The 27,684-nt window shown below is 34.5% G+C and overlaps 1 protein-coding gene across 5 annotated transcripts; it reads right to left on the minus strand.

The window, feature by feature from the left end:
- Positions 1 to 1,870: 1,870 nt before the first annotated feature.
- RBM39 (RNA binding motif protein 39) lies at positions 1,871 to 26,818 on the minus strand. 5 transcript variants are annotated; one of them, XM_074292520.1, is made up of 17 exons: positions 26,482 to 26,818; positions 25,601 to 25,664; positions 23,730 to 23,779; positions 18,810 to 19,004; positions 16,066 to 16,131; positions 15,913 to 15,966; positions 13,725 to 13,842; positions 12,670 to 12,822; positions 11,615 to 11,752; positions 11,035 to 11,100; positions 7,965 to 8,169; positions 7,443 to 7,520; positions 5,332 to 5,364; positions 3,426 to 3,507; positions 2,965 to 3,070; positions 2,116 to 2,194; positions 1,871 to 2,031 (listed from the first exon to the last, which is right to left on the minus strand). In XM_074292520.1, the coding sequence occupies exons 2-17, from the start codon at positions 25,649 to 25,651 to the stop codon at positions 1,931 to 1,933; spliced, it is 1,575 nt and encodes a 524-aa protein (XP_074148621.1). In that variant the 5' UTR covers positions 25,652 to 25,664; positions 26,482 to 26,818; the 3' UTR covers positions 1,871 to 1,930. The 5 variants fall into 5 exon arrangements, with proteins under 5 accessions (XP_074148621.1, XP_074148619.1, XP_074148620.1 ...); XM_074292518.1 differs by lacking the exon at positions 26,482 to 26,818 and adding an exon at positions 25,796 to 25,854; XM_074292519.1 differs by lacking the exon at positions 26,482 to 26,818 and adding an exon at positions 25,796 to 25,817 and having other exon boundaries at positions 15,913 to 15,963.
- Between the last annotated feature and the right edge of the window lie 866 nt (positions 26,819 to 27,684).

Consider the following 27,684-nt stretch of genomic DNA (forward strand, 5'->3'; position numbering starts at 1 on the left):
TCAAGAGGGAACTCCTTTACTGATAGGTCATTTAATAAGTGATGGGAGAGAAACTACTGTAATCTTGTTTGTGGGCATAAATGCCATTCATTAATCCATGCTAATCAAGGTTGCTCCTTTGAGGGCAAAAGGTGCCAAGTTGCCTTTTGTTTTTTAACAAACATGCCATTAAAAGCATTGATTTCTTAAAAAAAACAAACAAAAACCTTTCAAACTGAAGAGGTTCAAAACTCCCCCTTTCCCCAGTTATCAGTAGCTTACATCTAAACTACATTTAAGAGAATGGCATCCATGGACATTTTGTGTTAAAGGGCAGGTTGTAGAATTCTTTGTTATAACAGGGATCCTTTTCTGATCTACAATAAAGGAGGGGACTGAAAGGAAAGGTTGCTGTGTCATTGTCAAATAACTACAAAGAAGCAGGTGTCAACTCATTAGAATATAACCATAAAAAGGATCCTGGAGAAGACAAGACTATGGTAGGGTGTAAGAACTTTAGATTACACTGAGAAAATGGGTTTAAATTCTTTCAGATGCCTAATAAAATAATCTATTAAGTTTCTTCAGAAAAAATGGAAATATCTTTAGTACTTCATAAATCATGACATACCAAATGAGACATGATTGTTGGAATTTTTAGATGGGATGAAATTCTCAATCTTAATATACATGCATGTAAGATTTTATCCTATAAATCAGTGTCAAATCTGTATAGAGAAAAATCCAATCCTGGGTAGGAGGAACTATCTTTAAAAGAGGACCATATAATTAAAAGAATATCTAATAGCTTTGTAAAACAGATTTCTAGAACTGAAATCTAATCTCAACTGAAGCTCCTTAACTGTTTTTTATGCCAGGTCAGGTCCTCTGTCTCCAAATCTTATATTTACCCCATTGTACATACACTCATTTGGTAAAAGAAACTTGCTGTTTACCATACCTTGTTTGCCTTCTTGATCATTTGAAAAATATAAATTGCTCATGGCCTTTTAAAGAGAATTTTATTTTGAGTGGTTCTTACAAAGATTGTTGCAATATGAAAGTCATTTGTTTGATAGAAATATCAAGCTGTCTTGTCAAACACACTGAAGTAACCCAAAAATATATTTCAGAGCTCACAGAGCTTAAAAAGAGCAAAGATTATATGCAACCAGACAAAACCTATTTCTGCATTTCCTGTTTCCTGCTCAGACTGTGTTGCTTATCACACTATATCTGTACATTTGAGGAAATGCAGGGATCATTTTGTTTGGAACCTTAAGACACACCAGAACACACAGTATTTACAAAGAAACTTTTACAGATACATTAATTGAAAAGTTACCATCAAGAAATTGAATTTTTGAATCTCCCTTTCTTGCCAATTGTTTATCATAATGCAAGGTGAATTACTGACTAAAGTCAGAAATCATTTAGTTGTCTTTGAATTTCCCATATACAGAACACTAAATATGTATTCCAGAAACCATATTACTGTTAAACCATTAGCCAAGTGTCAAAATTCATTTAGTGAAATGTAAAATGTAACTGCTGCATAAAAAGTTAGGCTTCTGAAACATTAAAAACATCATTACATCCTCGTCTGCCTTTTACAGAAAGTACATTTGTCTAAGCTATTTCTCAATTCCTACAGATCACCTTAGTCAATGTTCTAAATGTACATTTACAAGGCAGAACAAGAAAACAGCTTTGTATACAGTGGAAATTGCTAGTTAGGGAGAATGAACACACTGCATTCCTGCTATAACAACTTTCTCTCCTTCTGGCAAGGTAACAGGAATCGCATACAAATGACAGTAGACCCTTTCCTTTGTTTTACCTAAATAAAAGATAACTCAGGTTTGAATCCTCTTTAAAAAAAAAAAAAAAAAAAAAAAAAAAAAAAAAAAAAAAAAAAAAAAGCTATGTACATAAGAGACTAAATCATCCTTCATCGTCGAACAGGAACCAGTAGTTGTGTTGCTGTCATGGAATCAGGGAAGAGGTTGTGATAAGTTGGAAGAGGTACATATGCAGCTGTAATCATTTTACCTGTCAAAGAAAACAATTTTTTAATGTTTCCATTTCCCTTCATTGTAATGTAACAAATTAGGAGAATTTTTGTATAGGACTTACCAGCAAACCATCTTCCATGCAATGCATTTACTGCAGCAATGGCTGCAGCAATCGAGGGGCACTTCACATAAACGTTGCCCTAAAATCCAAGAGAGCCAGTATTGAGTGAAGACCCTCTATAGGCTTATTCTAGATTAAATTTGAAGCCAATTGTGTTTTATAAAAGCATATTTGCTCTTTACTGATTTCATTAGGGATAAGCTAAAGGAAAAGTAACTATTCATTTAAATTCTATTTATTTTTAAAGGCCATTAAGCACTTTATTATATCCAAGTTGGGATTCCATCCCACCATAGATAACTCCCTTTATTACCACTCCCTTTCTCAATTGAGCATAATTTTCAAAAACTACTTTCACAATATCAAGTTTTGTTAGTTCTGTCAGTGCTTTTAAACTGCAAATTTGTCCCTTTCAATATAAAGATGACATCATTGGAGAATTAAAGTACTCAGGAAAACCAGGGATCTGAACAATCACCAACAAGTGTGTTGTCAGTAAATAATTAATTATTAGGGACCTATTATGCCCTAGGAACTCTATTTGCTGAGTTTCTGGAAATAGAAAATGCAAAAAGAATTCTTGCTCTCTTGAGCTCATAATCTAAAGGGGGAAACAATATGTAAATACTAACTATATGTCATGGGCACGATAAATTGAAATAATCTTAAGAGGGAAGACACTAGAATTGAGACCTTCCTATAAGTGGGATTCTAGCTAGTACTTGAATCCAGGAGGCAAAGATAAAAGAACAAAGTAGTAGGGGCCAGCCATTGAAAATATCTCTTGGAATACTCTGGTTAGAATGCAAAGTTACTGCTATTGTTTACACTATTCAGAGCAGAACATACCTGAGCTGAATTTTTGTCAACATAAATATGGATTACTCCTCCATGTTTGTTACATTCTTCAATTACATCATCTTTAATCTCCGTATCCCAACCAAGTTCATCTTCCCTGTAAAAGATAAAGGTCAAAATTATAAAGTTAAGGATTCTGAAGATAAAACCCTTTCCTTCCAACGAATCCCTTCTTGACTCACAAAAAATACATGAAAACATTTAAACAAGTATAATGTCCAAAATCCAGATATTTCCTAACTTTCCCCCCTAACAATTGCAATAGTCAAGAGTTCTAACAATAGTTACATAATATGTAAAGAAATCCCGGAAAAGTAAAAAATTCAGATTATTGACAAATTTCATGCTTTGAAATTGGTAAACGATATAAACATTAAACAAAAGGACTAACAGAATATACAAAAGCAAGGATTTTAGATTTACATATATTTTTACAAATATTCATTGCTTACGTTTGAGGATTAAACATATTGGAAAGCTGGAAACACTGTGTTGCAAGAGGCTGCACAGAAGCGGCTGCAGCTAGAGCTGTAACTATGGAGAAAAAAAAAAAAAAAAGATTGTTAAACAATTCAGTAAGCTACTCCCAATTATCCACCAATTTAAAAACCTACTTTGTGACTCAACAGTTGTGTTTTATATTTATATATAAAAAAAATTTTTTTTGGGGGGGGAGATGAGAAGGGGAAGTATTCAATTTCTGAAAGACATTTGTGGTCTTGCCAAGCATATATATTACTTTCAATGAAACTCAGAAATGTCTGAAAACAAAATTGTGGATAAACAACCTAGAAAAATTGGCTGAAAACATGGAGAAGAAATTGGGAAGCAATTCCTATATACATAAATGGCAAACTTGTGTGAGAGTCATTTAGGTGAACTGTGTGACAAAGATAAAATGTAATGGTTAAGTAAGGAACTATACTGAATGCTCCTAACCTAGGCCATATTTTTTTTAAAAAAAATTTCTATGAAGGATAACACAATCTTTTAGACAAAATCTTTTGCCTATTTATAGTCTGTATGTACCCTTTATAACCACTTGGCTGAAACCATCGACACAAGTCTAAATGTTCCTGATTTTGATTTAATTCATACCCCACACCACCACACCTCTATGCATGGCTTCATACTTCCAGCAAATAAAAAAAAATGCTCTTGGCACTTTTCTAGGCTCAAAACCCTTTCAATATTCTCATACTGCTGAACTTCCAACTCTGTTTTGACCTTTAACACTAGACTTAAGTTCTAGTACCATAGAACCTCTATTTCTTTTTGTGTCAGTGACTCCTTGGTCAACCTTTGAAATTTAGAATGATGTTTTCAAATATATACAATTGAAAACACAGAAAATACAATGGTAATTAATAATGAAAGCTAACAAAAACACTGATAAACAAAAAACAAGTTCACAGATAGTATGTTAAGAATCCCTGTTCTAGATGTTATCATACAGGACCCTTTATTCCAACTATTTCAAATTCCACCTCGAACTATCTATTATAAATTGGCTTTCCAGGTCCCATTTCTCAGCTCACTTTCCCCTTATGCCTGGAACAAAATGTCTCTAGCTCCTGAAATTCTTTTTTAACAACCCACTATAAGACCTTATTTTACCCAATCCATATCCTGTTTTTCTCTTATGTCATTATATATTACAGAGCTTTATGTCTCTCAAACCAGCTAGTATAAATTGTTAATTAAGATCATGGATTGGATCTTAAGCTAACTGACCTACTACATATCATCATAGTGCCTATGACATATTTAGGCACTAAGAAACCTGATCAAAGAATTATTTCTAACTTAAGAGGATGAAGAGGTAGTCAACAATTTTTCTTTACATATCTTGAAAACACAGAATCATGAAAATTATGGCTTCTTTCAAAGAAACAAGTGAAACCCAGTCTATTTTGCTGATATCACAATGAATATTCAGGAGAACAACTGAACTTCACAGTATTGGCAAAAAGCAGACTGAAGAAAAAGCTGACTGGGGTGCATCTTCTGTTAGACCCAGGAATTCCTATGCAATTCACTATGTTTAGCCTCAAAGATGAGGTATACCTCATCTCAGTTGTACACTACTTGGAGGCTCACTGGAGTCAGAGCAGAGCCTATCCTGAAGTCAAAGGGCCTTTCACCCACCAGGCCTTTAGACACTTGGAAAAAGGTTCCTGTAGGAGAGAGGGTAGAAGGACCACCATCAAAAAAAGGACCATTTATTCACCCAAAGCCATGGTACCCAGGTTGCCAGTAAAGATGATATTTAAAAATCCAAATTACTTAATTACAGTAAAATTTTTGTGCCAAACTATTTTATATGGTAAATGGAAATCTAAAAAGTTGAAAACTTACCCTCACTCTGTTGAGAAAGCCTGGTTTGTAAATCTAAAAAGAAAAAACAGATAGTGTGGGTTCAATGCAAGAACCACATAAAAGTATAGGATGAATTGAAGAAAATATTAACAGATATCCATATCCAAAAGCAAAGTATTTAAAAAGCCTTTAAGTGGATCTAGTAGTTTTTTATCTATTCCAAATTAAACACTGAGAACATTTTATAGTTAGGGTAGATAAGACCAATTGCAATTAATGGTTTAGAATTACACTGTTTTGAATCTTTTACCTCATCTTTCTCATTATTCTCAAACACCCATATACTAACCCACAAACACAAGACACCTCAACAAGGAAAATCCCAGTTTTTGGGGGACAAATGGGGAGGGTTACAGGTGACATGGGGAAGAGTGTCAATAGAATAAAAACAAAAGCTAGATGAGCAGAGAAAAATAATTTAACAGTGATTACTACTTCATCTTTAAACAAAATCCCCCCCCCAACACACTCCCCCAAGATACTCCACACATAGATCCTAGTATTTTTTGAATATTGGTGCCTTTTAAATACAATGTCTTTAAGTAGTAGCATGGGTGACTCTCAGAGGGATCTTTCTTTTACCTTTACCCAGCCTATCCCTAATTATGCTTGCCATGGCACTTACAGGTATTCTTAGCCCAGGTGGTTTCAGTCACTAAAGAGATGGTTGCTGTATCCTGAGTAATCATAAATTAGTAGAAAGCAGAGATTATGACTAGGTACTTTGATCAGCATCTAGAAAGTGCCACAAAAAGTAGATATCTGAATGTTGTCGAATGAGAATTAGAATTTTCTCAATCTACTTTGTAGTTTTCTACTGGATAAACGGTTGTCCCCAAACTACTCATTCTAGGGAGGGTAGAGGGATTCAGAGGCAGGGATATGTGTGTTGCTTTATGAAAAAGGTATGGATTTAGTATTAAAAAAATAATAATAATAAGAGAGAAAGAGCGAGAGCCCCTAAAAACCAGTCACAAAAAATAAAGGTTAAAACATTTTTGAAAAATTCACCTAAGTTGAATTGCCTATACTAAATAAATAATAATTTGTCCTTTTCCATACCAAGGAAAATAGTCTTCAACTATCTTGAAGAGAGGTGTATTTTATCTTTACCCTCGCATAGCATCTATTTTGTACCCTTTTAAAATGTTTTTAAACAGAATAAAAACATATTACAAAGTGCATATCCTCAAGGGAACTATTACTGAGTTCTCCCCCAGTATAGCTCACAGCCCATTCATATTATGTGACTGGTGAATAATTCTTAATCCATGCCTTTACACAAATCCTCAAAACTTAAGGTGTTATTAACTACACCTAGTAAATGCATTCAATACATTCTTGAATTTAAAAAACCTACAGAAATTCTAGCTAAAGATGAGCAAGGAACAACTTTAAATGTATTCAGAGGAAGAAAGATAAATGATTTTTAAAAATAAGGTGGTATATTCTACAAGTGTTTCCAATGCAGGGGAACTTATATGGTATAACAGAAAAGAAGATTAATGATATCTGGAGTCCTGATTGGTCAAATTAGGGAAAATTACTTAATAGCTAGACATCAAGTTTCCTCAACTGTAAAAAGAGGAGAAAAAGAATAAAAGCATGGCAGATGATATTTCTTCCAAATTCCCTTTCCAGCTTTTAATATTAAATAGCTTAGTGAAATATGGGCACTTGTAAGTTAGTAGAACTAAACTGGTTAAGAGAGGTCATCTATAAGAACTTCTGTCTCTTTAGTCCGAGGCTCTATCCTTAGCTAATTCCTATATTTAAACTTTAAACAGTGAAAGATAAAGACAAAGATGGTTTTAGTTCATTATCAAAAATATCTTGCATTCATTACTGCTGAATGCAAAAGTTTTTTAATTTAAAGTTTGGGGCAACTAAGTGGGACAATGGGTAGAGCACTAGCCCTGGAGTCAGAAAAGACCTGAGTTCAAATCTAGCCTCAGACACTTACTAGCTGTGAGACCCCAGGCAAGTCACTTAACCCCAATTGCCTCAACCTCACCCCCCAAAAAAACAGTGCTACAATTGAATTAGAGGAAACTCAAGAATTAAAAAACTAGAAAAGATTTAATTCCTACCTGCTACAGCTCCAAATGCTAAGGATCCGCTCATTTGCAAAGCCTGTTGTGCTGCTGGAGGAATCTGTAAACCAGTACCTATAAAAACAACAGAAGTAATGTTTACTTTCACATGGTCTTAAAAAATGCAATGCAGCTGCTAATCTCTTATGAAGATACAAGCTTTTAAGTGATATAAGACCTCTACTACAATTGTAAAATCTTTTAAACATAAGGAACCATTTCTCAGCCAAAAGTCCAAAGGTGTTTAACAAGGGCAGGTAACAATAGATTTCATTGTGATATTCCATTAAAATACAGCCATAAAGGTATTTAATTATTGATTCATGAACTAGCTCATTTATGATGAAATATGATAATTATTTGAAACAATCTATGGCATTTTCCCCTTACCACAGGAATCAATAAAGAATCTCTCTTAATCTTTAAAAGCCAGGTGTCTAGAACACAGCAGATGCCAGTATATGCTTGCTCACAGACAAGTAAGGTCCCTATTACATTTGATCCTTGCAAGAAACTTACCTTCTGCAAGTCTTGCCATTAATTGAAGACGACCAGTTGTTCCCAAGTCAATTCCAGTTCTTTCCAGCTCATCACTATCCAAAAATGAACTGGCACTGGAAGCATCAGTACGTTCAGTAACATGACCAACTTTCATAGGCCTGCCTGCTAATTCAAATCCATTCAGTTGTTCCAATGCCTTTTTGGCACATTCTGAATCTGAAAACTACAGAAGTAAATTTTTTTTGGGTAAATTAGTCTGTATTTAAGTAGATAGGATGTTCAAAGCATATACATGTAATACTAGAAATTGCTAACTTTTTTTTCTTTTTGGGAAAAGCATTTAAATTTATGACGTATTTGTCTTGAGGGAATATCTTTTAAAAGCTCTCTGATGCAAATTTTTACACTCTTTGAACTCCAAGAAGACTATGAGCACCATATCCTTTTGGAAAAGAGAAAGAAAACTCTGCAAAGGGATATATAGCCCAATCCAGAATTCTCCACCACAGATGACAGCCTCTTCAGGATCAGGCCTCATATAAATAAACCAACTGAGCCCACTTTATCTCATAGGCATGCTTGGGGAAAAAAGTATGCCAATCAAACATTTCACAATTATCTTAACATTGTATTAAGTTAAGTTATTAAATGAAATCCTAACAATCTTTTGGTAAATTTCCCTCTTAATCTTGATTTTTTTTTCAAAGATTGCTTTCCACGCACTCAAATTCAATCTAACAAATATATATTAAATGCTTACTATTTGCGAGGTACTGTACTGAGGCTGGAACATACAGATCATGAAGCAGAGTAATATGAAATCAGGCTTAAAAGGCTGGTTGGAAAAATTAGGAGGCTATTATGATAGTTCCAAGAGAGGTGATGAGGACCTGACTAGAGTGGCGGCGGCTATGGGAGTGGAAAGAAAGGGAAAGCTGTGAAATGCTACAGAAATAGAATCAATCGAACTTGGCAACTTATTAGATACTGTGTTAAGGGTCTGGGGGAGAAGAAAACGTTAAGGATGACACTGAGGTTAGGAATCCAGATGACTGGGAGTAGAATAAAACCATAAGGTGCTTGGGGGTAAGGGAATGTATATGGTTAAGTGCTATTTTGGAGCATGTTGAATTTGAGATACTAATCACATGCCAATAAAAATGTCTACCAGGCAGTTGGCAACATGAAACTAGGATTTTGATGAAATATTAGAACTGGATATATAAATTTGGGAGTTATCTACAGAAAAATAACTGAACCCATGGGACAGATGAGACCACCAAGGGAAACCGTGTAGAGATCACCATGAGAGTATACAAGTAAAATCTCCTTATATTCAACTCCACAAAACATCCAAATTCTTTTGTCGTATTGGAATTTTGTTAGAACTGAATCACATTTCTAGCCTGCAGGACCTAGAGAAAAAAAAAATGAGTTGACACCCAGCCTCAGTATATCTCAATGGTTTAAAAAAAAAAAAAAAACAAAAAGAAAAAAAAAAAAACAAACTGCAATTGTAAAAATGGATTTAAGTAAGAAAGAGAAGTGTTATTGTCATATACACAAAACCACTCTTTCTTTCTAGCAGAACTTTTTATCAGTGGATGAGTTAGGTTGATCTGTTTCCTATATTTTAGGAATTTGAGATGATTTAGTTGTCACAAATAGAATTCCTAATAAACATATATACTATTACAATGAGCTTCAATTCCCTTTTCTAAAATAACTTGGCAACTTTATAACTTAAAACGTTATGGATAGACTAAATTTGTGGAATGATGCAGTATACATGAAATGTATTAAAAATTCAGGGAATATTGAGCATTGAAATTTATTTAAGCAAAAAATGTTTCTTATGTATTTAAAGCACACTTCTACATGAATATTCAAACATTTCAAGTCTGTTAGACTTCAAGCAAGCCAATTTAATTTTTTGAGCATAAATTTTTTTTCACTTTTAAATGATATGCTAATACAGAATAGGTGTCTAAACTAATTCTCAATGAAAACTGTAAGCCCCAAAATTACAAAAGGACAATCAAGTCCAAATTCACACATTTTAACTGAGGGACAGAAGGAATAAAACAGATTAAAGAACTTTAAAAAAATCCTCATCATCCCAGCTATTATTGAATTTTATGCATAATGTATATACAACAACATGATTTTGACTTGGGGCTCTTATGTATGACACTTCATGTTTTGTACAATGATGCGTTTTCATTTAGAGCTCTACATTCAGATAATAAAGTAAATCTCTTCCCTGGTCATGGGACATATCTCCAGAAAAGAAAATGAGAATGAATAAAGCAAATAAAATGTTTATTCAAAATCAGATTTGAATCCAGGAAAGCTGGATTGCACTTCATGATAGGGTTGATGAATATTCGGTTTCCTAAGTAAATGAAAAAATCAAAATCGTATGAATATTTAAAACCAGGAATCATGGATTTAGAGTAGGAAAGGGACAAGAGAGACAAATTGTTCAATACACTAATTTTACAGATGAAGAAAATGAAGACCAAGAAAGGTCATATTACTTGTTTAAGGCCACCCACTTAGTTAAGTGGAAAAGCCATGATTCAAGCCCAGATCCTGTTTCCAAATCCACCACTTTTTTAACTGCACTAAACACCTAAGAGTTTCTGAAAATCGTCATACACTAAAAACTACAATCCAAGAATTAAATTTATCTATAAAAAGCCAAAATGAATTCTGCACACATTAAAATTTGTAATTCTTTACAATCATTTCTATTCAATATAATGCACTCACTCCCAACTAGTAATTCAAATCAACAAGCATTTATTATAAGTTTACTACTGATAAATTTACAAGAATTTAAAAATGCTTATTATGTGCACACAATGGGATAAATGCCAATAATAACAGAAAAATAGTTTATGGCCCTTTACATGTTCTTAGAAAGAAGCAAAATTATTTTTAAACTTAAAACATTAGAAAATATTAAAAAGTAATATTTAGATGGGATTGCCTCCTACTGCAAATCAATCAGTAATTTGCTTTTCTACAAAATAACACAACTTAGATCCTGATGTTGGCAAATACTAGCATAATCCTAACTTACCGTAATAAATCCATATCCCTTAGATCGACCAGTTTCACTATCCATCATCAGCTGAATGCTTTCAATCTGAAATGGGATCAGACAATTAACTATAACCCAAATGATGAAAACAAGTGTTAAGAGATCAATAGAAATTCGTATAATACAGAAAATGAAGCTAGTATTAAATAGAAACTGAAATTATTTTAAAAAGATACCCATGTTTACACCAAATTTCAGAAATTTCTAATACATAGTCAAATCTTTTCTATCACCTTATCAGATTTATCTTTTCCCTCCCCACTCTCACCTCCTTGCAATATAGCTATACTAACATGGAAATATGAATGACTTTGCATGAATAATTTCTATGTTTGCCCTTTCCCCAAAGGGAAAGAATTTGTATGGAACTCAGAATAAAACAATGAAAGTTCAAAGGACTATCCATGGATAGTCAAATTTTCCCCCCCCGTGAAATCTCTTTTAACCAAAATTATTAATTTTAAAGTCAAGAAATACACACATCACATCCTTGAATAAGGACTCAAGTGAAATTACTCACTTTACTGAGGACTGAGAATTTGAAAAAGAATTTACTTACCCTGCCAAAAGGCTCAAAGATTCCACGAAGCATATCTTCAGTTATGTTAAAATGTAATGATCCTACATAAAGCCTCATGGGTCCAGCACTTCCTTTCTGTAGATTATTTGCCATTGCTGCTGCTCTATTCTTTTCTGCCTATACACAAAGAAAAGAAACCATTAATGCCAATTACAAGTAAAACAGCAAAACTGAACATTTTCTGGTGTATTTCTAATTAAGATTCCAAAGTGGAAAGTGTTTTCTCAACTCATATTCATGCCCATTTCTCTACATTTTATTTGGCTAAGAACCCACCATACAGGAAAGAGTCAAAATTAATTATATTAAATATTTTTTATGATCTGATTTACTCATTGATAATTAAATTTCTACTCACTCCCATTCTTTTGATTCAATAATCCAAAACTACAAAGTTACTAAGCAGAAAATGTTGGAAATACATCACACACCCATAACCTTAACAATAAATTAAATTAATATAAATCAAATTGCATTATTCGGAAAATAACTTAGTATAGTGCTTTGCTTATATAAGATGCCATGTAAATGTTAATTTTCCTTGCCTTTTGCTTAAATCATCAATCCAAAAAGGAACTTCTAAGATAAAACCTTCAATTATTTTGTTATAGATTATCTCAAATAGCAGATTACAGTCAGTAATAAAGTACTTAAACAAAATGAAACAGGTTAAGTTCACTGAAAACAGATTTTTGGGCAAAATAGAATTTAGCAACTTGACCCAATTTTATTGACATTATTATTCTTAAATAAAAAATGGAAAATAAAACATGACTTATTATCTGTTAAATAAACTATGTACAAAAGGTTACTCTACAAATTTAGTAATTTTCATAAGTATGATGTGATGATTTTAAAAACATACTATATAACTTATTTCTGTGATGGTTGACTCTCTAATTAGTTAAGCTAACATTAACATTAAGCTTATAATGATGTTAACCTGTGGTAGTAGCCCCAAACCCCTGAATAAACCATGTCAAGATAAAAGTATAATTAACTCTCTTGATAAAAATTCTCTAAAATTAAATTACCTGTGAGGCCTGTACAATAATAGGCACTCCTAAGACCCGCTGGCCAGTTAATCCTATTGCTAGAGGCACTGAGCTAACATCAACAAACTCTACATAAGCAATTCCTTTAGATCTTCTGGAATTTCTATCAGAAATCATTCTTACATCACGGACCTGCAACAAAAACAAAGGTAGAAAAATTGTTATGAAACCAGAATAGTGGAGTTAGTATTAACAACCCATTTTCTATCTTAGAAAAACAATACTATATGTAACACTCAAATATTCCCAGGGTTTTATTTTAGCTGGTATGAAAAAAGAGTATTTAAACTGGTGAGAGAGAATAAAGGGTGACAGAACAAGGGGCCTGCCTAAGGGAGAAATAGTTCTGTATTCACTGAATTTAAGGTTGTCAGCCAAATACTTGCTGAATTATCACAAAGGGCTATTTTCATGCTCTAACAGTGAGTTCATATGAACAATGCCTTGATAATTTGGTTCCAAGAAATAAGTCTATAACAGATTTCTTTTAAGTGGTGATTTTCTTAGTCTATTTTTTGTGTGTTATGACAGTCTGAGGAATTAAGAAGCCACAGTTTTAAAGAATTGTTTATATGGAAAAGGAAAGAAATCCCAAAATCCAAATATATACCCCAATCTGGTTTACAACCTCAATTTTCTCAATCACCAAACACAATAATTTATAATTTCAAAAATATCCAATAAAAGCTTATTATCAACCCTTTCCACATTTTTCCATTATTGAACATTTTGTGTGTTAGATTGCAGTCAAACTTCTCATTTTACATGAGAAAATTCAAGCTCAGCAAAGTAAGCTTATTTGCCAAAAGTCACAAATAACAAATGGCAGAGTTAGGATATGAACCTAAGCTGACTCCAAATCATGTGTTTCTCCTATAGTATAGATTATATGGAAAAACATAGTCTTCAATTACAAAAATTATTGACTTAAGTTTACCTGAAATTTACAAAAATATTTCTCCCCCCCTTATTTCACCACCACCACCACCAATTTCTTTTAGACTTATCCTATTCGTAATAAACAAGATAATTACCTTTCCTACAGTAGAAAAAAACTCCTCCAAGTCTCTTGGTCTAATTCTTGCTGCCAGTTGCATACAGAACACTGTCCTAGCATCTCTTTCCTCTGGAGTAAGGTTGTCAATAGGTTCCCTGAAGAGAGAAACTAAGTTAATACTTAAGTTCTAATAACAACGTTATAAGAATTTTAGAATGTGAAGGAAAGGACCAAAAAGATAACTCTTAATATTCTAATTCATTCAATTTACAAGAGGCCAAAATGGTGAAATAATCTGTCCAAATTAGGAGCAGGAGCAAAAACAAAAACAAGACTATGATTCAAATTCCAAATCCAGTGCTCTTTTCACTACACTACATTGCCTATTTTTAGAATTGGAAATTTTAAAATGTTTTATGCCTGCAAGTAACTTCATAAAGATATCAGCTGCATAAATCAAATTCCACAACAATAAAAATATATTTTTTTCAGTATCATCTAGGGAACAAAACTTTTACTCCTTTACTATTATCTAAGTTGAGTCTTATCCCAATATATCTTCAATTCAAATATCACTATGGGCTGCTGGCAAGCTTGTCAAAGCAGTTCAAATGTATTGGAGTTACATTTTACTTAACATGTACCAAACAAATTAATTATTACATGTAATTAGGACTTCAAGGTTTCTTCTACTTAATTAAATGACATTACAACTACCTTCTGAAAATGGAAAAGCTCCTCAATTCTATTAACTTAACTTCTTTCAAGAATAATAAACAAAGAGTGGGGTAGGAGAGCATTTAGGCTTTAAAGAATTATGTCAAGATCCTATTCCAAAACCTGCTTCCTATCCCTAAATAAACATTCAAAACAAATAATCTAAGATTAAGGGGAATATTCTGTCATGGATTCACAAACTGCCATTTATAAGGGAAGTGACATTTAGGAATAAATGGGCATTTCTCTATGCTAGCAATGAGTCTTCTTCAAGGATAATGTATAGCATTTAAGAGATATCAACCAAGTTTGGAAATTATACTAAATTTTAATTTTATGCAACTATATATGCTATGAAAGATTTTGAGCTATCAACAAATCAAAAAGCTCAAGAGTCATTGTAGATTATGTTTCCTTAAAGTTAGTAGCCAAATATTTTACCAGGCATCATAAAATCATCCTAGAAACAAAACAGAGAATGCCTGACCTTTCATAAAAGTTAGTTGGTGTTCAATATCTACCTCCAAAATACTATTTTAAGTGCATAGATGTAATAACTGCATCTTAAACAAAACAAAGAACTGGCAGATCAGGAGAAGATTCAGAGAACAACAGGATACAAGGATTAGGGGAATTTAATGTAAAAATTTAACTACAAAATATCTAGGACCATGAAGGGCATAATAGAATAAAATCTTCTCTGGTAAATTCCAGAACTATATTATATACATTTAAATTTGAATCAAGTTATATAAAATGGTTCAAAATAAAAGACTACTTTAAATAATGGGCAAAAACTTCTATAACTTGTTATCACAAGTTATAGTATAAATATAAAGCCCAATAAGGGTACAAATAAATTCATAAATGATAAATGCCTAATAGATTTTTCAGTAAAGCAAAGAAAACTGGATTTTTTCTTCCAGGATAGAAGGATATGGGGAAAGGGAATATAACCTTAACCTTCTGAGGATGTCATGGACGGACAGAACACTAGGTTGAATGGACAAGTTGGTCTGATGAAGTCTGATACTTCTTATTTTACAGCAGCAAAGAGTCATTTAGGAAAATATCAAGTCTAGAAAAACAAATGAATGGTCTGACTCTATCTCCTGTGTCACATATTAAGCTAGATGCAATAAAAAATTTGAACTTAAATCATTTTCACATTACTAAATTAACACACACCAATAGCAGTGCTATTGTTACAGGGACTTAATTTATTAAAAGAAACAGTTCTTTTTTAGACACACCATTTGCATAGTACAGTCTTGGCCCTTTTTAGTTGCATAATTATATTTATAAAGGGAAAAGTAAAAGTTATCAGCAGCTTGCTGGGATTTTGGATATCTTAGAAAGTATGGGCTACAGAGTAAACTTGCAAAAACAGCAAGATATTATGTATACCAAATTACTAAACATAGTTAAGTTTTCCAGTAGCATTAATTGACTAAGTTTTAGTAAAGCTGAAAGCTTGTGAGAAGATAAGAAATAGGGACAACAGCTACCTCACAGGGCTCTTGTCTTTTCTGAATGGACTTTTGCTTCTTGAGCGGCGTCTGCTGTAAAGTTAAAAGTTTCAGAAGTTACCCAAACAAGAACACCACACTATTACTTGAAAAACATTTTTTTAAAAACAATTCATAAGTATGTTTAAAAACCTTAATTTGATGCTATGAGGCAACCCAATCTTTCCACGGATGGCACTGTTAAATTTTGGTCCGGAGCTATAAAAAAAAAAAAAAAAACACAAAGTTACACTAGTTGCAGGTTGATGGTCTTGCTTTCTTTTCATTTACTATTAAACAGATTTAATAATGTGCAACATTTAACCCCAAATTTATACATCTCCACCCTCTTCATTCTAAAGAGGAGAGATGAATATGGAATACAATTTTGGCAAAAACTGAAATTTCCTTCCAGGAAGGACACATTCCAGTCATAGTTATAGGCAGCTTGAAGTTAGCCTAGAAATTTTGGCATTTTCATTTATTTATTTTGTATATATATTCCCTTTAGTAGTCCTAAGACCTATGGACCTCTGCTCAGAATGTTTTTAAATAAATAAAATAGATTAAAAAGGAAATAATTTATCTTTAAACAGTTATGATCACTAATTTTTATTAAGAAAATGTTCTGGGGAAGCTAGGTGGCACATAGATAGAGAACCAGCCTGAAGTCAGGAGGATCCAAGTTCAAATTTGGTCTCAGATACTTCCTAGCTGTGTGACCCTGGGGACAAGTCACCTAAAGCCTATTTCCTAAGCCTCCCCCCCCCAAAAAAAAGTTCTGTATTGCTCCCCCAAATCCAAGTTTATTAGAAAAAATTTTCATCAATACCTGGTGAAGATGCTTTCATAGAATCTGCTTTGCACTTTTATTTTCAGTTGGGATTCATTGAATCAAAAAAAACATTTAACTTTTATTTTGAGAGAACATTGAAACAGTGGTTTTGAACTGCTGTTAGCTTAAAGTTACTTTTAAAATAAAGAAATGAATCTGGTCACTGTCAGAAGTTACGATAGTCTGATTAAATATCCTTTAAATAAATTTTAGTATCTAATTCCAAGATGTTTCAGGTACAAATGTTAATATGTTTAAAAGACTAAAAATATCCTTTAAATTAATAAGGGATAATCTTTTGAGAGGTAGGAGAGCCAATGGAGGTAAAACCAAATTCATAAAGTTTCATTATTTGTCCTTTCTACTTACAACTTATTATGAAAAATAAATTATATGATCAAAATGGCTAAACCTCAGATGGCATATGTTTTGATTTTCAATTCCTCCAAAAAGTCCAATCATTAAAATATAAAATAGGATGAAGCAAATTAGCAGTATTTTTCATTTTAATAATTCTGCTCTATTACTTTAATGTAAATTTCTAAGTAAATCCTATTTTATATGTATTTCTTATATTAGGAAATAGAAACATTTTTTTGAACATAATTAGTGCTCAATGTAAAAATATTTCTATTAAAATATACCATTAAATATTAGCAGCAATTCCACACTGAACTAATATTTATTCCATCTCTATCATAATTTTATGCTCTCTGGAAAAATCACTAAATGCTGGAAGTTATATAAAAAATAAAAAGCATATAATGACAGAACCTTATTTTAAACACAGCAATGATACTATCTTTTCCTGAGTGATTTTATGTAGTAAAAACCATTACTTTTTAGTTTATATTATTTTTGTACAATTTATTGGGTCCTACAATTCTATAAAGAATGAAAAAGAAGCCCAGAGAAGTTCTACATCTTGCAAAGAGATTTACAAAACTAATCAATATAAAGCCAGAACTAGATGTTACAGACTCTTAACTTTGGAGTCTTATATTAAAAGCTAAATATATTGTTATTGTGGTGGGAATTCCTTAAGATTCAGCCATTTGGTTTGCACCTACTTTAAACTGCCTTAATACATCTTTTATCTTCTAACAACTGTGACCAGAACATTTCTGTTTTAGTAAATACTGAAAATTAATCGCAAATCAGTTTTTATGTTGACCATTCCGTACTCCACACAAATGCTTTAGGGCTTTAAAACTTTTGGTTCATATCCTCATTGTAACATCAAATGTATCATTATATTTAAATTGCCCTATCATTATCTGGTAACCTGTACAATAAGAAACAGATTATTCCAGCCATGTGTAGAAAAAATGAGGGGGGGGAAGGAGAAAGAGAACTCTAAAATTCTCAGATAAAAAAGCAAAACAACCTTAGTAAAAGTAAATTTTGTTGTGTATATTTTTCTTATGTGACTTTTAAAAGACATCTGAAAATAAGGAAAATCAAACACTGCTTAGAAAAAGTATTTTTTGTCATTTCCTATATTATTCCTGCAATTTTTCTTTTCTTGGTTTGGTGACAATGATGTTCATTCATTAATTTGGATAAGTAAATAAATAGCACAATGAGTGTGCTGTCAATAGCTTAGTCCATTATATAAACTGGAATATAATTTAAATAATGCTACTTTTACAAAACTTTTGAGTTAGTTTCTTTTTAAAGGGGATGAGAAAGACTGGATCTATTTGATCAGGCTCAGGCTTTTTAAATCTTGGTGACGACCATAATTGCTTTCCCAAATGGTATAGGAGCTTTGATTGGTTTGCTTTATTTTTTATTCCGGCTGGTTTGTCCTTTTTTAAGCAGGCTAGTTAAGAGGGCTCTCCTACCTGCTGGACTTAGTGAAGACACACAAATTAGTTTAATTATACTACAACTCAGAACGGCAAAGTTCAAGTATTATATACACTAATCTCACTTAGCCTTCCTCTTAACTTTTAGGAATGAATCATCACAACTGGCTAAATTTATCAACTTATTACATACATAAAAGAATGATTTGCAAACATGATACTAAACTATAAAATAAGTATGGATTACATACTAGGGACTTCGATAGCGGCCTCTGAACCGGCGTTCTCTACTTCTAGAACGACTTCGTCTTCGTTCTTTACTTCGGCTACGTTTCCGTTCACGGCTTTTGCTCTTTTTCCTCTCCCGGTCTCTGCTTCGTTTCCGTTCCTTACTTTTGCTCCTCTTTCGGTCATGACTTCGACTTCGACTTTTGCTTTTTTTTCTTCTGCAAAGAAAAGATTACATTTATTTTGCAAATTTAATATAAGTCTTTATATCCCTTTCTTTGGTGTTATTTTATTCTGTTTCTTTGCTACCAGTCACTACTAATACCAAGACATGAAAGAATAATAAACCTTAAAAAAAAAAAAAAAAATTTTTTTCCCAAATAATTTCAACATTTCCCCAAAACCTACTTTACAAAATAGTGGCATTAACAGTTGTTGGAAAAAGACCTTTTATATCCCTTCTACTTAAAGTAGCTGCTGATAGAAGAACTTCCTAGATTAACAGCAGAAAAATAGATAGTTATGACATCTTCCATTAGCTGATACTTTAAGTAGCAGGGAAATTAAGTGCTTGCTTCAAAAGTCTCTATTTAAACTCAAGATAGGTTCAAGAGAATTAATTTAATCAAATTTAGAGCAACTTATAAACTAGTGGAACTAGTGAGCTTGACCTACTGTAAGAATTAAGAATGCAGTTTAACATCATTAACTATGATATACAAAAATACTTCCACTAAATATTACCTATATTTAACCTCACTCAACCATAGGACTTAAGTGTTTGTTTCTTAAGATATGAAGGGGTAAAGAGTCCATAATTAAAAGGATTTTCATTTTGCTTTAAGAATAAGCAATTTACAAAGCATTCTGCCAATATCCTAATGCATAATAAAATTATTTTAACTACCCCCAAATTTCTGAACTTAGTTGTTACATATCAGAATACATAATGAAATTATATTTTCTCTTGTGTTCAGATCTTGGATGGTGAAGACAGGAAATGGTTAAATTCAGTTAATTGGCCTGATAGGCAGTCAAATACTAGGCCCCAACTAAAGTAGGTCCTCAGTAAAATATAGTAATACTAAGATCACTAAAAACTTCAAAGCAATCATACATTGCACTTTCCTTCTATAAACTCCCCAATAACACAACTCAATTTACAGAATGAAGCATTTATATTCCTCCCTAACCCACCCAAGTTAAGTGCCTAAAGATTTTTAACATCTTTTTCTTAAGGGGATTTAAAAAAAATATATATCCCTCTAAAGAAAGTAATTTTGCAGTGGCTGAAAATTCAGGCATTTACTATCAGTGATATGTTCTAGGTCCTTGTGTTATTTTGAAATGTAAACAATTTCTAGTCCAGATGAAGAATTTTAAATGCACTAGGTAGCATAGGAGCAATTTACAATCTGCCTCAGAGGTCCTGGAAGCAGGTCATCTGGGAATTCATTGAAAATAGAAAACGAAGACACCCACCTTCTGGAATCTTGAAACCCACACTCCAATCACAAGGAGATGTAGAGCTTTCCAAGGAGGCAGAAACTTTGTCTAAAATTTCAAGATAATCCACCTGACTGTCAGAAATTTATATGCCAGTAGCACATGTCAGAAAATTAGGCTACACTCATTATTTATATAGACGTCATAGCAATGCCCAATGGCAACAGATAACATTTCCAACTTTGTTGTCTGGAAAACCTGACACTGTACCATATAGGTTTGCTGAAGGATTTTTAGTTAAAATCAAAAACTTTTATTTTTATCCAACAGGTAGGGCAGTCAATAAGTAATTAAAATAAGTAAAAAAGGAATGCCCTCAAAATACTATTTAGGTTTAGCTGAAGGCATCTGTTCACTGATGACCATTAAATAGTAAAATGGACTTCCTCATTTATCTTTTGCCTGAAGACAAATTCAAAGAAATGGTTGCTACACTTTCCTCAGCTGCTTCAAAAGGTTCTTGTCTTCAATTGCAGTTCCAGTAAGGTAAAAAGAGTGCATGATTACAATAGTAACACGCTATACCTAATTAGTCAATTATCTGAATAAATGCTTATATATTTCTTTAGAAACTTAAAACAGATTGCAATTAAAATCCATATAACTAGGACAGATCTTATTTTGCTTAATTCCAAGATAATGCTCAATTCTCGTTTTAATTCTGTACAATATTTTGAAGTGGGTCACTTACTGGATTAGGTTTTTGTTTAATATTTATTCTAACATAACGTACTTTAGTTTGCTTTACTCTAGATATAGGAAAATCTCAATTTTAAATGTATGCATATAGGTATTTGAAGTGATTCTCTAAGGAAGGAGAATCATTTGTTCAAATTTTATGGAAAATCCACAAAGTAGCCAAAATAAACCATTTTCGTTATCTTCCTCTTTGCACCTAAACTTTAATAGCTTACTAAATGTCTGTATAAGAATATGATGTCAAATTGGCTTCATTGGCTATAAATACATATACAGTTCCTTCAGATCAACTAAAGGTATTGAGTTTCTGGCTATACATTTTACATGACCCTGAATATGAAGGATTATAAACCTTTTCTCAATATTTTTACATGATTTATTTATTTGAATGTAAGCTCCTTGAGAGTAGAGACTTAGTTGGCTTTTGCATAGCAAATTAGGTGCTTTATTTTTATTAGAAACTGCTTCTGCTAAATTTAAAGTATTTCTTCAGAGTTAACTAAAAATGATACTCAAACCCCCAGACTTGCACACATTTTTGTTTCCATTGATTATTACTGGCATCAACCTTGGTCAAAAAGGTCAAACCTAATTGTCTTATAATCAATAATTCAATGTCTTAGATTATTCCAAATATACCCTATGTGGTTCAAATGCTTTCCCAAAGAGAAGTAATGGTTAAAAAAATCCTAGTGTTAGTTATATGAACAAGACTGGAATATACTCAGAAAATCTAAGAAGCCAGATAAGTTACTTTTACACAAAATATAACCCTTAGGAAACAAATAACAGTAATATTTTTCTGCTTGTTTAAGTTAGAATTTAAGTGAGTTTCCATGATTTCTTATTTACAAGATTTTATAGCAGGGGTAGCAATGTGAGAACAATCCATCTCTAAGATTAGTCATGGATAATGATAATCTGAATCAGAAACCTGATACCACATAATTTTAGTAGAGAAACATTTTACACATCTTTAAACAAACAATCCCACCCCACCTCATTTCTCAAAAAAAAAAAAAAATCACCCCTATTTAAAGGAAAATTTCTACTTGTCTTTTATATAAACTTCCATGTTCTTCTCTGGGATATATGAAGCCAGTGCCACTTTAATAGTAATAGTCTTATCACTTCTATTTATTCACTCAAGCCAGAATGCAAAACAGTTTATCCCAATGCTTGACTAAGTTTGAGATCAAGAGGAAAACAAGTTTTGCATCTAATTCCAAAGAGATGCCAGTAACAAAGAATACTTGGTGTATGAAAACTGTATGAAAACATCCACTCCTATGAAGAATTACTGCCTGCAACTAGAGAAAGTGATTTATTCATATCCATTTAGGATGTAGACCACTTTCCTCTCTAACTGAAACATGATATTCAAACATGAATTATTCCAAGTTTTCCCATCCAATTACTTTTAGACTCACCCCCCCCCCCCGGGGGAGGGGGAAACAAGGGGGGAAGGAAGCAGTTATAGAAATGCCACTATCAGAAGGCCCTGGTTTATAAAGCCCTTTAAGGCACATTGCAACCTTTTCAAATACCGTTTGCTTCTGAGTAAATAAATTCAATAGTAAGTAAAGGTAGCAAAACTCCACAAATGGGAAATTGTCTATTCCTAATTTCTTGTGACAATTGCTTCCTAGTAGCCCCAACAGAAACTACCTAAATAAAGGCAGAATATTCTCTGTAAGTTACTCTCATCTCTCCAATTCAAAAGGAAACTATAAGAGAAATGGAGCATTATATTAAAAAACAAAACAAAACAAAAAAAAAAACAACCCAAACAAACCAATTTTCTGGTGTAATATATCCAGATAATAATCTATTTCATTAATCAATTAAAACATCTTATCTATTTTATGGAAATTATATCTACCTACCTAACAGAGTTGTTGTAAGGATGCATGAGGTAGTGTATAGTGAAGAACTTTGAGCTCTTAGGAGGAAAAGAGCCAAAAAGAGAACCAAATAAGTATTTATAATCATTTTCGCAATATGTACTATATGCGTCATGAATACAACAAAAATGTTTCAATATGACACATTTCAAATACTACTTGAAACATACATTTAATGCTGACATAAGACTTCTAAATAAAATCACAGGCATTCGAACTGGAGGGAACTTTAAGAAATTATATTTGCTACAACCTCCTTTAAACAGGTCAGGCTACCTAGTTTCTAAATGGAATGGTCTATGTCTGAAACACATTATTTTGGGCTCTTCACACACCCATAGTAAACAAGATGTTTCAGGTGAAGAGAAATAACTTGAAGGAGAATATACATTAAAACCTTATGCTGTGATTATAAAAGGGAGTTGAGCAGCTTTAAACTATTTTTGGCTTTGACACTAATATTATATGTATGATTTGGGGAAAGTTCTTTCAGTGCCCTAGTTTCTCCCTTAAGTTTCTAACACACATTTTGCTGTTCCATAAGGCTCAGAAAGATGATATTATGAAGATATATATCAGAAGAGCAATAAAATATTTTTTTCTGAGAGTAACTAGAAAGACCACACCAAGGTAGTGAAATCTCAAAATAGCTGCCTATTAAAACTTTGGTTAACACAAATTAGGTCAAATTCTAAAATAGGCAGAAATAAAAAGCTCCAGAAGGAAAAATTTCCTAGCAGATTAAAACACATCAGTAAGTTCTTGACTGTATCTTTAGGTTCCATGCTTTAAATAACAAAATTTATCCCCCCTGAATCCCTTCCAAAAACTTACTTCTTGCTACGCTCTTCATGGCCGTTAGCACTGCTCAACTTGTTCTCATCCTAAGCAGGGTTGATAGAAGAACATCATGAGGACGAAGTGGAAACATTTCAAGTTGTCAAAGGGTAAAGGGAACAGGAATAAAAAAATACAGAACAATTTAAAAACTAATTACTTATTTATATAAAGTTTAATTTGGAAAGCTATAAAAAAAATTTAGATGGGTATGTTTAACCACTTTGCTGTTTACATTTTAGGCATACAATAAAATGCAAGAATTATGCTGTCCACATAAAACAATTTAAGCTTTAGGTATTTTTTAAATAAACAGTTTAGATAAGTTATCCTAGAGATTTATAGTGAAGTGGTTAAATGTAATTTCTATAAAACATATAGACTCAAGTTTAAAGTTTATTCCATGTACTATGTCCCTTTCATCAGTACCACGGCTCTATTTCTGCCTAAGCCCCAAGTGGCCATGCTAGCAGCCAGCCACTATCGATTTCCTGTGACCGATGCCATTCCTGAGATCTTCGCCCATTTTCGTTGGAGGGTTGGGACTGTAAGAGCTTGATGCCACCTCTGTCACACATCTCGCCCTGAAGCAAACAGGGATTCACACTGCTTTAGTAATGTTGACTCCCAAGAACCCAAGAAAGTCATTAATAATCCACCAGTCCAGCCTAAATATTCCCTATTTCCAAACCTGCTTTACATGGAAAAATATCCATGTCAAACTACTAGTAGCATAAAAATCTTAACATTACACATTAAGAAAGTAGCTCTTTCAAGATTCTATATTATTACTTAAAACTAAGTAAACAGTGTTTACAGCTAATAACTAAGTACTCATCCACAATTGGTACCACATGGTCGAGCTACACACTCCAAAACAAATAGCGGCTTTATTTAATTTAATTAAAAAAAAAAAAAAAAAAAAATCACACCAGTTGTACTAAAAGTATAACTGCTAACTTATAGTCTAGTTTGTGAAACCAGTGATAATGCATGCATATAAGTTAACACTTTCACCACCATCTGGTGAAAGAATGAAAAGACAGTATAGTTTTGCTGCCATAGAGAAATGGGTCAAAAACTAACTACTCTACAATATCCAAAACATTTTTTTCCAAAAAAGATTTTTAGTGTGAAATATTATAGCAGGTCCTAATTAAAAGTTATTACAAAAGTGAGGACAGTACAAGCTTTAAAACAACATTGCTTGTGATACTGCCTCTTTAATTTGCTAAGAGATTCCTATTCAGGGATCCAAGAATTTATCATGTGCTTTTAACTTAGTAGCTGATTTTAACCTGACCTGTTTTTAAGATTTTACTATCACCAGTCATCTACACCAAAAAATAAGATAAAAATACTAATCTCACTCATTACTTGAGTTGAGAAAACTTTCCTCATTAAAAGATTTACTTGCCACAGACTGGTAGTAAGATTATTCTTGGACCCCTGCTATTTTCCCAAACCACTGCATTCACCTTCTTGCTATACCAAACTGGAGCTGGTAATTCTTAGTCGAGTCATTTTACCTAAGGGACCACGGTACAGCGATAAGTCACTCAATTACTACCTTATGATTGACAGTTCACACTGGAATCAAAGGTGAATTCATGGGAGTAGAGGTGAGATATCGTTAGGCAAGTCTACAAAGAGAGATAGATGGGCATTTATTCATCACGCTGAAGTGAAACTACTGCACAATATTATTACATCAATAGCATATATTTACTTTGTAAGTTACATGTAATGCATCTCTGATAAGATAAATCATGAGGGCTCCGGGGAAGTTAGTTTACAATTCAGCAGTAGTTTCATGAATAATGCTAAATTAAGGAATATGTAAAACCTGACCGCCATGTTTTTCTCACCTTCTTGTAAGGAGCCTCAAGCATTGCTTCTATATCAATATCGTCGGCCATTCTTTCAGAACACCTATAAAAAAAGCAAGGACGATTTCATTAAGCCTGCGATTGAATTCATTTCGTTATTAAACTCTGGAAATTCTTTCCCAACATTAGAAGTATCTTTAAGTTGTTTAGTAATCTAGTTACTTAATAACGCACTTTAAATGCCGGGCAACTGGGATGCCACGGTCAAGCAAACTGCCTGGGACAAGAACACAGAGAGGACTGACTGCCTTGGATGTCATAGATGATTGGGGGTGGGGGTGGGGTGGGTGGCCTACCTCATACTAGCCGACCTACCTCACACAGGCCTCGAGCCGAAGGGGGAACTATGGACACCCACAAGTAGTTCACCAGCTTTTAGTGGGGCACCCGGGGTCAGCCCTTGCCTCCTGCCATATTAGGGGCTGTGAAAACTCCCGTAACAAGGGCGGGGGGCTCTGCCAGGGCAGCGCTCGTCCCGCGCCATGTTGAGAGGTCACGGCCACCCTAGGCACTCGAGCCTAGGCCTAAGGTTCTCGGAAGAGACTGGTCGATGTCCACGCCGGGGCTTCCCTGCCTCAAGGCTACCGTGCAGACCCCGAAACTCCTCGCCAACCTGCCCGAAGGCGGCAGAAGGCACGGAAACTTCCCCTTCGACTCTCAGGCCTTCCCTCCAGCTCGACTGGCCCCTTCTGAGCCACCCCTCCCCCTCCCTCTTCCCCTTCGGGGCCACCCGGCCGACTCGGCGCAGCCGGAGAGAATCCGAGTCCCCTTGGCCCCCGGGCGGGGTCGGATCCGTGCATGGAAGAAGAAAAGGAAAGAAACAGAGAGTTAAAGAAAGCTATAGCCGAGACACCTCTTACCTGTGCGGGCTCTCGAGCAAGTGTGGTGCTCGCGTCTCGGGCAGGCGCTGCCGCCGGGGCTACTGTTAAGCCGCTGCGGCCTGAGCCCAGGCCGCGGTCCGTCCCGCCCGCCCAGCCCGAGTTTCGGGCGCTGAGGGCGGCAGGGCCGGAGCGGATCTAAAAGAGAATAATGGGATTAGAAGAGCCCGCGCGGGTGAAGCAGGGCGGTGGCTGCGGCAAATCGGTAGCCAACCGTGCGACAGTGACTGCAACTCCCTGAAATGGCGGCCGCTGCCTTCCCAGTCACACACACTCACGAACACACATATACACACACGCAAACACACACACACAGACGGGGCCACACAGCGCTTCCAGCACGGGCTCTCGCGAGAAACTTCTCCGGCCACAGCGCTGACCCATTGAAATATCGCGAGAACCCACAGCGGCTAAGGAGCTCCAGCACAATCTCGCGCAAGAATTGCGCCAGAGACGTGCCCACCCTTCCCCCTCCGCGTTCCCCTGGAAAGACAGTCTCTAAATCTTCCCTCCCACCTACCCCCATCCTAGAGAGGGAAGATCTCGCGAGAACGGAAAGGCGCGACTAGTAGAAAGTCTGTTAGCTAGTCTGCCTGTTTTTTCAAGTCTCCCACAGTGAAGCGTGTATTACTACTGCTGGGATCCTCCCAACTTGAGTCGGGGATAGGGTTTAAGGAGCGAGATCTGGCTTTCTAGATCAGCTGTCCGGGTTACTATGTGGGCAGAGCTCCATGTATTCATAAGCTAAAATGATCATTTCCCCCTGTTAGCTAATGAAATTCCCTGGGATAAAAAGACAGGAAGACTCCTGGCAAAGAAGAGTAACTGACCACGGCGGAATGAGGGAGTTGGGGAGAAGAGGTGGGCAGGGAAGTGGGAGAGGGAGGGAAGGGCACGCGAGAAGTAGGACGGAGGAAGGGGGCGCGCGAGAGTCGAGAGTGACACGAGCAGCCTCTGCCCTGTTTAGCTTTGTCACTAGTTTGTGGTACCTGGCGTCGGCCCAAGTTGGATCCCTGGGGCTGGCGAAGACTGTAGTTGCTATTGTTCCTTTCGAGGGGCCCCCTAGGGCTGGGCGGCGGAGCACCGTACCGGCTCGGTCTTTCAGCTGCTAGTTAGGAAGCTTTGCTAAGCTCTTTAAAGATTAGAGGAAAGGCCTTGGCTGGTTGTATTACACCTATGCTCCGC

This window comes from Sminthopsis crassicaudata, chromosome 2 (assembly GCF_048593235.1).
Source record: "Sminthopsis crassicaudata isolate SCR6 chromosome 2, ASM4859323v1, whole genome shotgun sequence".
In the NCBI taxonomy this organism is placed as follows: domain Eukaryota; kingdom Metazoa; phylum Chordata; class Mammalia; order Dasyuromorphia; family Dasyuridae; genus Sminthopsis; species Sminthopsis crassicaudata.

Excerpts from the sequence above, each read along its gene's own strand:
- RBM39 (XM_074292520.1), bottom strand. The coding sequence starts at position 25,651 with ATGGCCGACGATATTGATATAGAAGCAATGCTTGAGGCTCCTTACAAG. Across the intron at positions 5,365-7,442 it reads AGCATTTGGAGCTGTAGCAG|ATTTACAAACCAGGCTTTCT; the intron begins GTAGGAATTAAA and ends TTTTCTTTTTAG. Across the intron at positions 3,508-5,331 it reads GCTTTCTCAACAGAGTGAGG|TTACAGCTCTAGCTGCAGCC; the intron begins GTAAGTTTTCAA and ends TTTTCTCCATAG.